Source organism: Myotis myotis, unplaced genomic scaffold, assembly GCF_014108235.1.
Source record: "Myotis myotis isolate mMyoMyo1 unplaced genomic scaffold, mMyoMyo1.p scaffold_m19_p_14, whole genome shotgun sequence".
NCBI lineage: Eukaryota > Metazoa > Chordata > Mammalia > Chiroptera > Vespertilionidae > Myotis > Myotis myotis.
In genome coordinates, this window is record NW_023416318.1 from 34,048,352 (window position 1) to 34,063,309 (window position 14,958).

The 14,958-nt window shown below is 56.3% G+C and overlaps 1 protein-coding gene across 1 annotated transcript; it reads right to left on the bottom strand.

The window, feature by feature from the left end:
• Positions 1-4,416: 4,416 nt before the first annotated feature.
• Positions 4,417-14,874, bottom strand: PKDCC (protein kinase domain containing, cytoplasmic). The gene is made up of 7 exons (XM_036334754.1): positions 14,083-14,874; positions 9,198-9,320; positions 8,352-8,623; positions 7,642-7,721; positions 7,278-7,385; positions 5,547-5,720; positions 4,417-5,328 (listed from the first exon to the last, which is right to left on the bottom strand). Exons 1-7 carry the CDS (start codon positions 14,728-14,730, stop codon positions 5,243-5,245), a joined length of 1,491 nt encoding a protein of 496 aa, XP_036190647.1. The 5' UTR covers positions 14,731-14,874; the 3' UTR covers positions 4,417-5,242.
• Between the last annotated feature and the right edge of the window lie 84 nt (positions 14,875-14,958).

Below are 14,958 nucleotides of genomic sequence, written 5' to 3' on the forward strand. Positions count from 1 at the left end.
CACTGAACACCTGTTTATGTACTGCGGCCCTTGGGAGGGCCAGAAACCATTGTGATTGCCAAAACGTTTCGTCTCCCAAGAACCAAGTTTTGTCTCCTTGGGGATGACCATGACCCGAATGAGAGTGTCTGCTGTAGAGCAGCGGTCGCCAACCTTTTGGACCTCATGGACCACCAGTGGTCCGCGAACCACCGGTTGGCAACCGCTGCTGTAGAGGACTCTCTGAAAGTTTGGACCCAATGTGGTCCTTCATTCAAACAGATCAAGTAGCTGAACGGCTAAGAATGAAACTGGGCACAAAAACGGAAATTCTTCTCTTGCCTTCCCCTCAAGCTCAAATGAGAAGTGGGGTGGTGTGCTGGATCTCTCCTCTTCTTCCCCTGCTCTCTGTCTTGGTGGCCTGACAATTACAGACCTCACATCCAGCTCCCTCGGGCTTCAAGATAGGTTTGCCCCAAACTCAGAAGGAGTCAAATGCCAAAGGACACAGCCAGGCAGGGTGACCTCACAAGGAGGGAGCCAGAAGACATGTACTCTCACTGCCCTCTCCCCCCACCCCCGACCCCCATCGCCTGTGGAGCTCTTCATAGTGGGCAGATGAAGTGCTTTTTCCACCTAAGGGGGCAGCCTGGAGTCGCAGAGAGGTGAACAGGGGAAATAAAAAAGTCCTGCACGACAGACCTCAAAGGGATCCTTTAATAAAGGTCAGGCTCGCTGGCCAGTGTTGCTCAGTGGTTGAGCATTGACCCATGCACCAAGAGGTCACTGGTTTAATTCTCGGTTAGGACATATGCCCAGCTTGCGGGCTCATTCCTTAGTATGGGACCTGCAGGAGGCAACTGATCAATGCTTCTGTCTCTCTCTCTCTTTCCCTTCCTCTCTAAAAAAACAAAAACAAAAGCAGGATGAAGAAAACATATTTGAAAAAAAAGGTCAGGCTCTCAGGACACCCTCACCCTTATAGGATGATGCTGGAGAGGGAGACCGATCTCCTTTAATTGCCCTTTGGGCTTCCTGTCAAAGGCAGGCTGTGAGTCCAAATCCTTCCCAAGGGAAGGGGCAGGCTTGAGTGGGTCATTGGTCTTTTGGGCCTAGGGGGACACTGTGCTACTGTGTGAGACAGTGGATAGAGTGGAAGGAACACAGGCTTTCAGAGGCAATCGCCTCAGCTTGAATCCTGGCTCCTCACCTCTCTGGGCTCTCACCCCTCTCCCCCTGCTGCCATGAGGATTAAACGAGAAAGTGTGGCATCCCCGCCCCTCTTCCTAGCAGCCTGAGTAGTCTCATGCTCTGAGTCTACCACGCCTCTTCCTGGTTCTGCCCCTGGGAGCAGGGAGAGACCCAGCCTTACATGCTCTGCTCCGGACTCAGAAGCCATAAAGTGAAAGCAAGAAGCCATTGTCATGGCTGGGGGGTGGGTGAGCACATTATCCTGAGGCCTCCTAATCCCATTTTCTGCTTTCATGTTAATCCTCTTCCCACTTCTGTCTGCCTTGCACTCCACTCCCAGGGCACTGACCCGGAGAGCTGGACTCCACCTCCTCCAGGCGGTGGCAGTGTTCCCTGCTGGGCCGGTGAGAGGTGGGGTCTGGGGTCGGTCTGGCTGTGCTTCGGTTCTCCTCAGCCAGCCTGGGTCCTCTTCCAGGCCAGGCAGTGGATGGGTGTTAAGGGCTCAGCTCACTCATAACAAGAACAAGGACAGTGCCAGCCAGTATTTCCTAAGCACTCACTGTTTGTGGACACTGGCTGAGACCTTTGCATCATGATTTCATTCAATTACTGGAACACTCCTGTGAAACAGATACTATTAATCTCAAGTTTGCAGACGAGGACATGGGGGCTCGGGGATTTGCTACAGCCCAGACCACACAGTGAGCAAAAAGCAGGACTGGCCAGAATTCCTCCAGAGTCTCGTGGGGGACCAGTAGCAACGTGGCCTCTCGTGTGCAGCCCAGGCAAGGACCCACCTGCGGCTTCCCTCCCCTGGCACCATCACCTGAGGCTTCAGCTGGGTGAATATATTACTTCCATGCACTACACCTGGGTATGGCTGTGCAGTGGCGTGGAAAGGACCTGGACTTTGGGGACAGGGGGATGGTTCTGGCTCCCACAGGAAGGGGACAAGGTACCCAGGAATTGGACAGGTGGTTTCATGTCTATGGCCATCTTGTGGGGTGGGTAATTTTTTAGCCTCAGGCTTTCACTCACTATCCCCTTCATTCCCAGCTGCAAATGCTCTTCTCTCCGTTCTGCAGGACTGACCCCGGCCAATTCTGCCCTTGGTTCTGAGGCAAGACTCTCCTGGAGGAAGGAGCTATGCACCATCCCTTCAGCCTCCTGTGGGTGCATCTTTCTAAAAAGGTGTTTTGTGCTTTGCACCTCCATTTTTACTTTTTTCAATACTCACCTGAGGATATTTTTTCCATTGATTTCCAGAGAGGAGGGTGGGTGGGAGGGAGGGTGGAGTGGGAGAGAGAGAAACATTCACGCACTGACTGCCTCCCGCAGGAACCCCTACCTCTACCGGGCTGAGGAACCTGAACGGGAACTGAACTGGTGACCCTTTGGTCTGCAGGCCGACGCTCTAACCACTGCTCGAGCAGGCCAGGGCCCTCCATTTTAGTTTGTCACACACTCAAAGTAATTAGTGGCTCCTAACTCTAACTTAGGTTCCTCGTGCCACAATCCCCCCTCAGGGACAGGCTTGGAAGTTAGGGCTGGATTTCAGTGCTCAGCTGTGACCTGGGCTTCAGTTTTCAGGAATGTAAAATTAGAAGGATAACCATTCCTCATGGAGGCCAGAGACTGCCAGTGAACCCACTGTCTGGAAACTTCTAGAATCTCAGAAGGCAGTGCTGGGTTCATCTTCAGCTTTCTCTTTTCTCACCGGGTCCCACAGTCCCTGAGCCCTGTGACCCTCTCTGCTGTGACCAGGTTCTCGTTCCCCTTAGCATGCTCAGACCCCATAGCCCTTCCTACCCCTTCCCCGTGGCATCGCCTTAGGCCCAGTGTGGCGCCATGTTTTCTCCTGCTCTTAGAGGCCCAATGACTGACTGGCAGTTGGAGTAAAACAGAGGGCCCGGGGCAGGCTACACGTGTTGTGCATGAACTCAGCTGAGGAAAGAGGTCTGGGGGCTGAGGAAAGCCGAGGCCTCCTTGGAGAGGTGGCGACTGAAGGTGGCGAGCATGGGCAGGATCTGACTTGGCTGAGTCATGGTGTGAGGGTCTGTGGAGGCTCTGACTTCCCCGCCCCCAACCACAATCACCAAGCCCAAGTAGCCAGAGGCAAGATGTGGGTGGTGTGGGTCAGGCATAGTGGTGGTGAGGTACAGCTTGAGGGTCCAAGTGACGTCCATGATGAGGACTCCAGAGCTAACAGCGGCTCCTCCATCACTTAGGACTACAAGGACATTTTTTAAAAAATTGATTTCAGAGAGGTGGGGAGAGAGAGAGAGAGAAACATCAATGATGAGAATCATTGATTGGCTGTCTCCTGCACGCCCCCTACTGAGGATTGAGCCCGAAGCCCGAGCATGTGCCCTTGACTGGAATTGAACCCAGGACCTTCCAGTCCGCAGTCCAATGCTCTATCCACTGAGCCAAACCAGCCAGGGCTACAAGGACATTTTGCATTTGAGAAATTACACCAACCACATCTGCTGAGAAGAAATTGAGTTGAATTAAAGTTTGGTTATTCTTTCTAAAACTCTCAAAGGTTTGTGCACTTTAAGAATGTTCTAGAGGCAGAAGAGGTAGGATTTCCGGTTAGAAGACTTGCATCCATGTTGGGGCTCTCTTTGGTCGCAGTGTGATCTTGAACCCTTAGTCATCTTTTTGCTCTGGGCTTCCATACACCTGGACTTCCCCCTGCTACACTGTCCCTCCTAAAACCCAGAAGATGGGGCTGGTCTTTTCCTAGGCCTTCCTTTCTCTTTACTTTCCATATATTTCTTGCTCAGAGAAAAACTCTCTCTGAAAAGTGTCCATTACCTTGTGGAAGGCAGTGGTGGTGATGGCCAGGCCCAACCCTGTACGCAGGCAAGGCTGACCTGACCGGAGGCTGCTTGGGGTTCCCCGAGGACATCCAGTGAGAAGACGGGGAGTTCCCCATTGGGATGGTTGACATCCCACCATTTGGACATCACTCCTTTGGGGCAGGCTCTGCATATGAGGAGCTGGTGTGTGTTAAAATGCGAACCTCCTTAGGGGAAGGAGTCTCTCATGTCCGGATATGGATGCGGATGGCCAGGTAGGGAGGTGGGCACCATAAGAGGAGGGCCTGAAAACACATTTTGCCCACTTCAGGGTTTTCCATGGGGATTTCACTCCCTCAAAGGTCATCCCTCATGACACGTGACTCCTCCCTGCAAACACACCTGTAAGTCAGCCCAAGAAACTGCAACTTGGGGAGAGGCCTTACCGTGTGAAATGTCATTTTATTAATTGATTGATTTTTTTTTTTTACAAAAATAAACATTTTAATGAACAAGAAGTACAAAAGCTTCTGGATATACAAACTCCAGGAGGAGGGAGAGGCTGTTTTTGGCTGTTTTTCGGCTTTCACTGAAAGCAAATGAGGCAGAAAGGCCCTGGCCCCACCCCCACTCCAGGTCCTGGCTCAAACCGCAACCTGCTCCTCGACCCCACGTCTTGGCTCATACCATGTGTGCTCCTCTGCCCCTGTCCCTGGGCTGGCCCAGGAGAAACCCCAGTCGGGTGGCCAGAGGTGGCCTCCCCAGTACAGGATCACTGACTTCCTGGAGCATCCCGTCAAGTCTCCTGTCTGGAGCTCAGCGGAGAGAACACTCTGTGACCGATTGTCCCCACGCAGCCCCCGCTAGGCCATGGCACCTGTAGCAACAGCAGCAGCAGCAGCAGCCGGGGCTTTGGCTACATTCTCACACTACGAACACAGTGATGGGGCTGCCCACGGAATTGTCCCAGTGAGGGGCAGAGCCCCCAAGGGGAGACCAGCCTGAGCCTTGTTGGCAGCCCAGAGGGTTGCAGAGGCCGCCAGCCCCCCAGGATTTCTAGCCCTGGAGCCAGCAGTCCCACACCTAGACTGGTAAACTCACATTTTAACATTTGGCATTATTGCACATTGTCCTGGTCACCTCCGTCTGTCTGGGATGTCAGCCTTGTCTGTAGCGGTTCCGGGTGACACGCAATGCTGCCAGTGCAAGTCACTCCCTTCGCAGGCAAGCCCAGCGGGCGGGGATGGTCAGCTGAGCCCTCAGACAGGTCAGCCAGACGCCTTCACATATGTGGTCTTGTTGCGATCAGGGACTACATGGCTCCATCCTGTCTTGAAAAAGACCAGCTGCCGACCTGGGGGCAGAGGTGAGAGGTAAACTGGTCTGGATGTTTCTCTCTCTGGAGGCAGGGCCACTCTCCCTAATGTGACTGGCCTTGAGGACACATATACTTGTCTCTTATCATCCCAGTCTTCTTATCATCTCTGGCTGCTGATGGGGGAAACATTACCTATCAACCTCTTCTGGGAAGTCCAGTCACATCCCTCATAATGTCCTTTCCCACTGGCTCACCTGTCCAGGTGGTCTGGTTGGTGACCACAAAGGCCCGGCACTGGGCATGGCTCTCACAGACGTCCACAGCCTCAGCCAGGTTGAACACGGAGAGGAGGCAGCTTCCGTGGTGGTAGGATGGCCAGCAGCGGTAGTCCTCCTGGGGGATGGTGCTGTCTGGCAGGCGCTGGTACTCTGTGGGTTGGGGATGGAGCGCAAATGAGAACTTTGTGTGCCCCCGGGTGAGAGCTTGGTCGCTTTCTGAAAAGGACAGGAAGATTCACTTCCTAGGAGAAGGCTGAAATCCAGCCCAGTCCCCGTAGCATGGAGATGAATGTAGCCAGCACGCTGAAACGGGGCTGACTCCTCTGTAAAGGCAAGGCTCAGATTTAGTTTTGGGGAGACACACGTCCCCCAAATCCAAGAACAGGCAGCTGGCTCAGGTAGCACACGGTGACGGGCACATGTGTAAGATAAATGCACACCCAGAGTCACTGGCTGTCCAGGCTGGTTGCTGAAGTCACAACCTTTTGGACATTGATTGAGAGCGGGCTTCTCAAACGTCCCTGTGCATATCAATTTCAGGGAATCTGGTTAAGGTGCAGATTCTGATGCACAAGGCCTAGGGTGGCCTTCCTCCTGGTCTTGGGGAGAGAGGTTAGGCAAGCCCCTCAGGTAAGGGGGCAGTCAGGGATTTTTGAAGCTAAGAGGCATGCAAATGAATGTAAAAGACAAAAATTACCATGTGGGAATCCACAACTGGAGTGTTTGGGGAGAAGGCTGGAGGAAGAATCTGAGATCTCCCCATTACACAGAAAGAGCTTCTGAAATCTGCTCAGTCGGGAAGCAGGCTTGCTTCGGCGGCAGACCTCCGGGTCACCGTCTCTCCCACTGCCTGGGGAGCCCAGCTCTGGACTGATAATGCAGAAGCCCTGGGCCTCTGGTCACCCCGCCCTCCTGCCTCCTTCTACCAGGGACCAGACCAAAGTCCAGGCGGCTGTGATTTACAGCCCCATAAACGGCGTCCTCAGGGACAGAGCCAGGCATTGTTCACCTCGTTAAACTTTATTTACAGGGCTAACGAGGGCTCCCCAACCCCTAAGACTGGCCGGAGCTCCTTGAATACGAAGGCTGCCCACCCCTCGCTCCCCTGCCAACCACACTAAACCCCAGGGCCTCAGCGGAGGGACCGCTGCCCTAAGCAGTGACTAAATCCTTCCCCTGCTCCAGGGCTTCTTGACTGGTTTCAGTGTGGGTCCCCCCCACCCCCGCCCCCGCCCCCCTCCAGCCGCCCTCCTAGCCCCAGAAGTGTAGAGGAAGGAAAGAGAAGCAAACATATGCCGTCTTCCAGCTGTGGAATAGGAACTGGGTTAATTGCTTTCACACACTTCACCTGGTATTTACGCCCGTAAGAATTTTGTGAGGCAGGTAATACTGAACCCAATTCATAGATGAGGAAAGTGAAGCTCAAGTGTAACTTGCCCACAGTCACACAGACAGTACACAGTGCAGTTTGGAGCCACCCAGAGAAGCGGTGTCAGTGCCAACCCCCCCTGGTTTAAGGTCAAGTTATAGTTCTAGTTCAGCCAGAGATGAGACCTCCAAGTGAAGGCTACATAGCCAGCAGCCTGTATATCACATCAAGTAAGCCTTAGAGGCGGCAGGAGCTACTTAGTCTAATTAGGGAGACGGGTCCCCCTCCCACCTGTTTCCCACCTCCCCTGCCCCTGGATCCCTGCCGGGGCTACTCACCAGCTCTGCTGTCTGCGGTGGAGTTCTGCAGATACTGCCCGCTCCGGTACAGGTGCAGCACCTTCTCCAGCTGGGCCAGCGTCTCGTCCACCCCCCACGTGAGTTCTCCTGCAGGGCGTAGGGTGGCTATGAGAGGGGGCGTGGGCTCCTGCTTCTCCCAAGGCAGGCAGGCAGCTGCCTTTCCCTCTCTCCCTCTGGAGCCTGGGCCCAGAGGACTGGTGGGCTGGGGAGGAGGTTCGCCACAGAATGCCACTTTGGGAGATGATGGTTTCTGGACCGGGGGCTGCCCTGGGTCATTCTTGTCCCCACACCTGCTGGGGGAGGGGCAGGGCGACGGGAAGCAGATGGGCCCTGGAGAGCTCACCTGTGGCATTGACAATACTGTCCAGCAGAGGCCGTAGTGAGGGTGGGGCACTGTGGGGAAGGAGGTATGTGAAGAAAAACCTGGAGCAGAGAGAAACCAGGGCCTCAGTGGTCCAGCCTTCGGCGACACAGCCTTCCTCTACGCCAGCTTGGGACAGAATCCCGATGATCTCTATGGAGCCTGCCTCCCCGGGCCACCAATGAGGCACCTCCCCAGACTGTCCATGGAGTCTACTCAGACTCAGGGTTGGGGTCTGGGCACAGGCTAAGGCCACAACAGACCTAGCAAACAAGTCTGGAGTCAGTCTTCCCCACCCCTCAGCCCCACATTACCCTGACTGACCAGTGTCAAAGCAGCTCCCTGGTTGCGGCCGAGGGAGGAGCTTCCAGAGGTGAAGGGTGGGGGTGGGAGGGGGGGCAGTGTCAGTGTCATGGCCCTAAGCTCTGAGTCGGACACTATTTTAAGAAGCCTCCAGCTGCCACCTCCAGCCCAGAATCTCCTTGGAGCTGGCTATTTTTAGCGTCACCCTCAGGAGCCTGAATGTTCCCTTCTTGACTGGGTGGAAGCCTTTCCCTTCCTGCTATTCCACTGGTCAAGGCTGAGCCTCCCACTCCCACTCTGGCTGGCCTCCTGTTGGCTCTCTCCGAGCCATGCCCTCCCGGCCCACGCTCCCTCGCTGGCCTCCCAAGTGAGTAGGGGGTGGAGGTCACCTGTAGGCATTGTAGAGGTTGCGCTTCTCGTTCATGCCCTCACACCAGCCCTGGGCTGAGCAGGGCAGGGTGAAGTTCCTGGCTGGAAACTCGAGTACACAGTTGGCGCTGCTGGCACACGGTGTCTCCTCTACGCGTGCATCATCCAGATCCGTCACCTTCAGCTCCCCATCCACCAGCACAAACTGTCGGGGGCGGAAGTCCAGCAGAGTGACAGAGCCCAGCGGGGAGTGGGCCAGGTGGTGAAGGAGGCGGCCCAGACTCAGGCAGATCTGAGGGGCAGACACAAGGCTGCTCACTGCTTTTCTCCTGGGGCTCCGGGGCTCCCTCCTTTGCAACTCCGGACTTAGCTCAGGGGGGCTGACCTTTACTTTAAAGGCCTCATGCTCACTAAGGGCTGAGGCCAGGGGCCTCATAGAGCAAGCCAGTGATTTTCTATTAACCCCTGGCTGACCTGACCCTGAAGGTAACACGGAGTAAGTGGGAAGTGGGCCGCAGGGATGTCTGGGGATAATGGATCTCCTCCCTGAAGTTGCATCTTGCGTGTGGTTTTAGCCCAGTGTGTGGCAAGAGAAGGAGGACACTGACCTTTCTGCAACCAGGCTGAGAGTGTATGTGGGGGAAGAGTGTGTGTAGCTGGAGCCCAAAAAAGGTCTGGGTCCTCTATGTCTGGCTTCTTTCTTTAACCCTTTGGCTGATGGCCGAGTCTGCTTTGCCCCCCCCCCCGCCCCCCCCCCCTCCCCCGGCCCCAGTGCTGAGGAGGGTGGAAGCTGCTCTGGTGGGCTGGCCTTCTAAGGGAGAACCATCCCAGCCAAGAGCCCAGGGCCGGCCCTCCTCCCTGCTCACTCGGAATCGATCCTCCCAGGACGTCTGTAGCAGCTGGATCATCTCCACAGGGGCGCCCAGCTCCGTGATGGTGGTCAGGGTGTCCGGGATGTCCTCGCTGTCCTGGTAGCAGTAGCCATAGAGCTGGGGGAGGCCCAGGGCGGGTCATTAGGTCCCAGGGTGGGAATGAGGACAGAGAAGGGATGGCTATTATACCCTCTTCCTCTGCTACCAGCCCCCCTCCTTGGCCTTCCCTAGGCCTTTGCTTCAGCTGGAGCCAGAAGAGAATAGCAGCGTTGCCTGGGAAGCCTGCCCTCTGTCCCTGTAGCCAGTTCCTCCTGACTACATCAGCCCCTTACCTCTCGCCGCTCAGGCACATGGGCTGGTCTGGCCACCATGTGTTAACTGTGAGCCAGGCATTGTGCTAAATGTTTTACAGGCACAACGCAAGTCTTATAATAACCTCAAATAGTATAGTAGGGACTATTATTATCTCTAGTTTACAGGTAAGGAAATCAACTCAGAGAGTTTAAGTTACTTACACGAAGTCACACAGGCTAATGAATTCAGGAGCTAGAATTCACATTTATGACACTGATTCTACAGCCTGATTCTTTCCAAGAATACTGTCTGCTAATCGACAAGCCAGCAAATGGTTACTATACCTCCTTCCCTGCTCCAATCCCTGTTTATTTCTCATTACTTCCACTTTTTGGCAGTTTCATTTTCCCCTTTCTGCTCAGGTCTTGTGGGAGGAGAAGCAAGCTCCCTCAGCATCGGTAACAAGCATTAAGAACAAAGACTCGAAGGGGCACGTCCTTGGGTGTTCTCTGCATATGTTGGTGGGCGGGGGCCACACACATCAGTGGGGGTGGTAGTCAGAGATGGCTCCTGGGAAAGGTCAGTCCTTTGGGGGCATGATCACAAAGGCCTGCCCACTCCAGATGATCTGGGGAGGAGCTTGGTATAGCTCAGCTGGTCAGGGGCTTCTGGGAAGCCCAGCCTGACTTTGTCACTAACACCTAAACCAGCATCCACAGAGAACTCTGCTTCTCCTGGCCTCTCCCACCACACTGCACATCAGCTGGGGTCAGACTGTGCTCAAAACAATCAGTACCCCGTGGAGTAGGAAGGCCGAGTTGTCCGGGCCAGAGTAGGGAGAAGAGAGAGAGCAGCACAATGGGGGGAGTGCGGGGAGGGGTGGCAGGGGGAGCCAAGTCCACAAGCTAGATGTCCCTGCATATTGTCACCCTTCATGCCATGATTCACACCCCTCCCAGTTCCACTCCAGGCCCTCGCAGACTCCCTTCCATCCCAAGGGTGCCCTTCAGCTCCCTGACCCCAGAGCCAGCTGTCCCAGTCCTGCTGGCATGAGGGAAGGCACCGCTCAGTATCAGATCACTAGGGCTGCGCGCAACTTGGGGGATCTGGGGCCAGTCCCAGGCACCCTCTTCTTCCCTCTCTCTCCACCCCACCCCCTCCCCAATCAGCTCAGGGAGGCCCCAGACCCTGGTGGGGCGGGGGAAGGTAAGGGGAGCAGCCCTGGGGCCTGGTTCTCATTTTCTTGCCCAGAGTCTGAGCCTTTGTGGGAAACTTCTGAAGGTTATTAAACACCCGGAGGTCATTAAATGCGCTGTTAACGAGGTATTAATCAACACCCCTCAGGAAAAAATAAAAAGACACCATTAACCCCCCCAGGAAGCGTGAGGCTGAGCATTTCAGCCGTATCTTTTGTTCGGTTGGGAGAAGAAGTATACTCTAGCAGGGCCAGAATCTGGGCTCAGGCAGGCCTGGGGCCTCCCGGGACAACGGAGGGGGGTTGGAGGGAAGACCCTTGTGCCCTTTGACCCTGGGCTACAGAGGCATCTATCACGTGAGGGAGTGTGTGTGTGTGTGTGTGTGTGTGTGTATCAGGGTTGGTTGGGGAGGGGGATCACAGAAGGTGGATAGAGAATTCTCGCTCAAGCAGTCCCTGGAGACCAGAGCGAGGCACTGGAAGGTGCCCTGTGGAACATGCTATCCTGGGCATTTTCTTTTCTTTCTTTTTAAAAAAAAAAGTATTTTATTGATTTTTTACAGAGAGGAAGGGAGAGGGATAGAGAGTTAGAAACATCGATGAGAGAGAAACATCGATCAACTGCTTCCTGCACACTCCCTAATGGGGATGTGCCCTCAACCAAGGTACATGCCCCTGACCAGAATCGAACCTGGGACCTTTCAGTCCGCAGGTCGCAGGTCGATGCTCAATCCACTGAGCCAAACTGGTTAGGGCTATCCTAGGCATTTTCTATTAGAATTTTTATTTTTTCCTGAGGGGTGTTGATTAATACCTCGTTAACAGCGCATTTAATGACCTGGCTGGGTGGTTCAGTTGGTTGGAGCTTTGTCTGGATGCACCAGTATTTTGGGTTCGATCCCTGGTCTGGGCACATACAAGAATCAATCAGTGAATGGGTGGAACAACAAGTCAATGGCTGGCTGTCTCTCCCTCTCTCTATATTAAAAAAAGCAACCAATCAAAGTTTTTTAAAAAAGAACACACTGCACCAACTTGGGGGCTGCCACAGAGGGGGAGGGGGCCTCTGGAGGTCTGGGGGAGGGGGCCTCTGGAGGTCTGGGGGAGGGGAAAATCTAAGAAACCTTCTCTGGCTCCTCCCCAGTTCAGCAAACAGTCAAATGGTTTTGAGATTTTAAATGATTAAGAGGTATTACAACAACATTATTTCTAGTTCCCTGCACACCCTCACTGAAGCCTCCTGAACAAGAAGACCCCACGCAGGCTCCCTGGAAGCAGAGATGGCATTGCTGAAGAAGCCAGAGGGACACTGGCCAGGGCTTGGGGGATAAAGCGGGAAATCCGCTCCCAAAGCAGCCCCTCGGCTCACACGACCGGCCCCTGGCCTCCTTCAGCAGTTTTTCATGCATTAACAGAAAGGACCTGGGACCTTACTCACCTGACAACACGTGCCCTAGGGCAACTAACCCCAGTTTTGACCCCAAGAGAGTCGAATAGCCAACCCCAGACAACCAATCTTGGTCTCCTGAGGGAATGGGTGAAAACTATTCAGTTGTAATTTTTTCCTTTGGTGTTTTTGGGCTGGGGACCTGACATTACAGTGGAGATCCATTCTGTGATATATGTGTGGTGGGGGGCGGGGGGGGGGGCAGGGGTTGTCAGTTGGATGCTTGTCTGGAAGTTTGCGGGGGTAAGTGAGAAGTTCCCTAAGACACAGGAAAGCACATAAAACTTATAACCTGTCCAAAGGTGTGTGGTATTGTTGTGTCTTGAGCAATTAACACTAATGTCCTACTAAGTCACTAAAGACCTCCACTGACTCATAATCTGGCTGACACCCCAGGGTTTCCAAAAAATAGGGGCTTTCCAAGAGCCCCTTAGAAGCAAAGACAACAAGATCCTCTCAGTTAGAATGGCCACGTAACCAGCCGCTCACTCTCTTAAGCTCCAGACACAGTGTCAGCCATGCAACCAGGCACAACCACCCACAATTGTTGGCTCTGCCCGACCTCCAGCAACCAGTTCAGAGCTCAGAACTCGGTCACAAGTGTCCGACAAGGGCCGGGGAAGCCTGGGAGACTGCGAGGCAGCAGGACTATACACAGCTGAGAGCCTGGCTACCCTATTCTGCAATGCCCATCTAGGCCGGGGGTCCATCTCACTCCTGAGAAAAGGAGGAAGGAATCCTGGGTTTCTGATCAGTTCTGCCGGGTGCAGAAAGGTTAGATTGAACGGGCTAGGCCGCTAGGAGGTGGAAGGTGTGGGCAAGGTTCCTCCACTGCCGAGTTTGTACACACCCTAGTTCAGTGGGCCAAGAGCAGTCAGGGATTCCCCTCTCAGGCTGCTCAGACATGTGCAAAGGGAACAGTTAGTCTAATCCTAGGGCCGACTCAAGGACAGAGACCTGGGGGAGAGGAGGAAGTGGCTGTGTTAGGGCAGTGCTGGGACTGCGAGAGGCCCACTCTCTTACTCTATCCTGGAGGGAACAAGAGGAGGGGGGTTCTCATCTCACCCCCCGCCCCAGTGAACAGGAGACAGAGTCCCATTTAATAGAAACCTGGGCATCTAGCCTTTTCCATCTTTCAGCCTCTTAGCCATGTTTGCTCAGATAATGTGACCCTCAGACCTTCTGGCCCTCAGCCTGTCCCCTGAGCACTGAGCTAAGACCTTGAGGCTTCTCCGATGGTTCAAGGGCCCACTTTAAGGGCTGGAGAATCCCAGGGCCACTTTGGGGAAGGGCTGTGCACTTTCTGGCCTACTATCCAATCCCCTCAAGTCCCTCCAGTGGTTTCTGGATGGGGAAAACGGTGGGGATCGTCTCTGAGAATCAAGCTGGACATAAGGGCTCTTTCTAGCCCTACCCAACCCCATTGCTGTCCCACCCCATCTTCAAAGCCACTGTTTGGAACGTGAGAGAAGTGGGGTTCAGATTCCATCAAGAAAGGGGACCCTATTACCGCCGTTGGGATCCTGAGTCAGGGATGACTGCTGTCCCGTGTCCTGGCTTGGGGTCATTTTCCTGGTGCTCAACACTCTAGCTCCAGTCAGAGCCGGGCCCTAAGAGCTCCCGGACCTCCACCTCAAGTTTGGGGCCCTCCCCCCAAGCTTGGGGGCCTCTGCACTGGCCTCTGTCTTCAAGAAGTAGAGCCTGGAAGTGGAGAAACGCAGGAGTCCCTCCGCCAGGGGACCCCCACCCAGGACTGGGACCTGGGGTGTGTCCTGGGAAGCGGCCGCGGTCCAGGTTCTGCCCCTGGCTTAACGTGGGCACAGCGATCGGGGCTCCGTGTCTTTCTTCTACAAAACCAAGGGTTCCCTTCCAGCCGAGCGCCCGCGCCTGACACGTCCAGCCAGCACCGTCCCCCCCCCACCCCCGCGCGCCCGCCCTCGTACCTGCAGCACGTTGGGGTGCCGCAGCCGCTCCAGCAGCACCATCTCCTTGAGCAGCTTGTGGGCCGCCAGCCGATAGCAGCCCCTCCGCGCCCCGAACTCCCGCACGCAACTGCCCAGGTCGTGGCCGCTGAAGTCCACCGCCTTGAGCGCCACCGCGGCGCCGCCGGGCAGGCGGACCCGGTACACGGCCTTGGTGTAGCCCGAGCCCACGTACTGGGCGCCGGACACGTTGCGGAGCGCGGCGCAGCCCAGGCGCGGGCCCGGGCCGGGGGAGCCAGGGGAGCCGGGGCCGGGAGCCGGGGGCCAGCTCGGGGAGCCGTCGGGCGGAGGCCGGGCCCCCGGGGGCCGGGGACGCTGCAGGCCCGGCCCGCCCCGCGCCAGGTCCATCAAGCGCCGCCGCTCCGGCCGGCCCGCCCCGGGCGCGGGGCCCCCGCGGGAATAGCGCTGCACCTCCTCGTAGCGCGCTCGGATCTGCCGGGCCAGTTCCCCGCGGCCCCCGCGACGGCCCGGGCCGGGGGCTGGCGAGGGCCCGGGGGACTGGCCGGGCCGCGGGGGCTCCGAGCCCGGGGCGAAGAGCACGTTGAGGACGGAGCCCAGCAGGAAGGAGGCGCAGAAACCCGCGGCCACCGCCGCCCGCCGGCGCCGCATCGCTCCCCTCCCCCCGGCCGGCCGCCCCGCGCGCTCCCCGGCCCGGCCCGGGAGGCTCAGGCTCCGAGGCGGCTCCGCTGCGCGCCCCGCCGGCCCCCGGCCCAGCTCGTGCGCATGGCCCCGGCGGCCCCGACCCCGGCCCCGGCCCCTCGCGGGCGGCACATCGGCCTGACACTTGCCTCCCGCCCGCCCTGCCCCCGCCGCTTATAAGGCCCGGAGCCGCCCCCG

Coding starts and splice junctions, on each gene's coding strand:
- PKDCC (XM_036334754.1), bottom strand. CDS start 14,730: ATGCGGCGCCGGCGGGCGGCGGTGGCCGCGGGTTTCTGCGCCTCCTTC. Junction 8,624..9,197: donor CCTGGGAGGATCGATTCCGA/GTGAGCAGGGAG, acceptor TCTGCCCCTCAG/ATCTGCCTGAGTCTGGGCCG. Junction 5,329..5,546: donor CAACCAGACCACCTGGACAG/GTGAGCCAGTGG, acceptor CTCTGCCCCCAG/GTCGGCAGCTGGTCTTTTTC.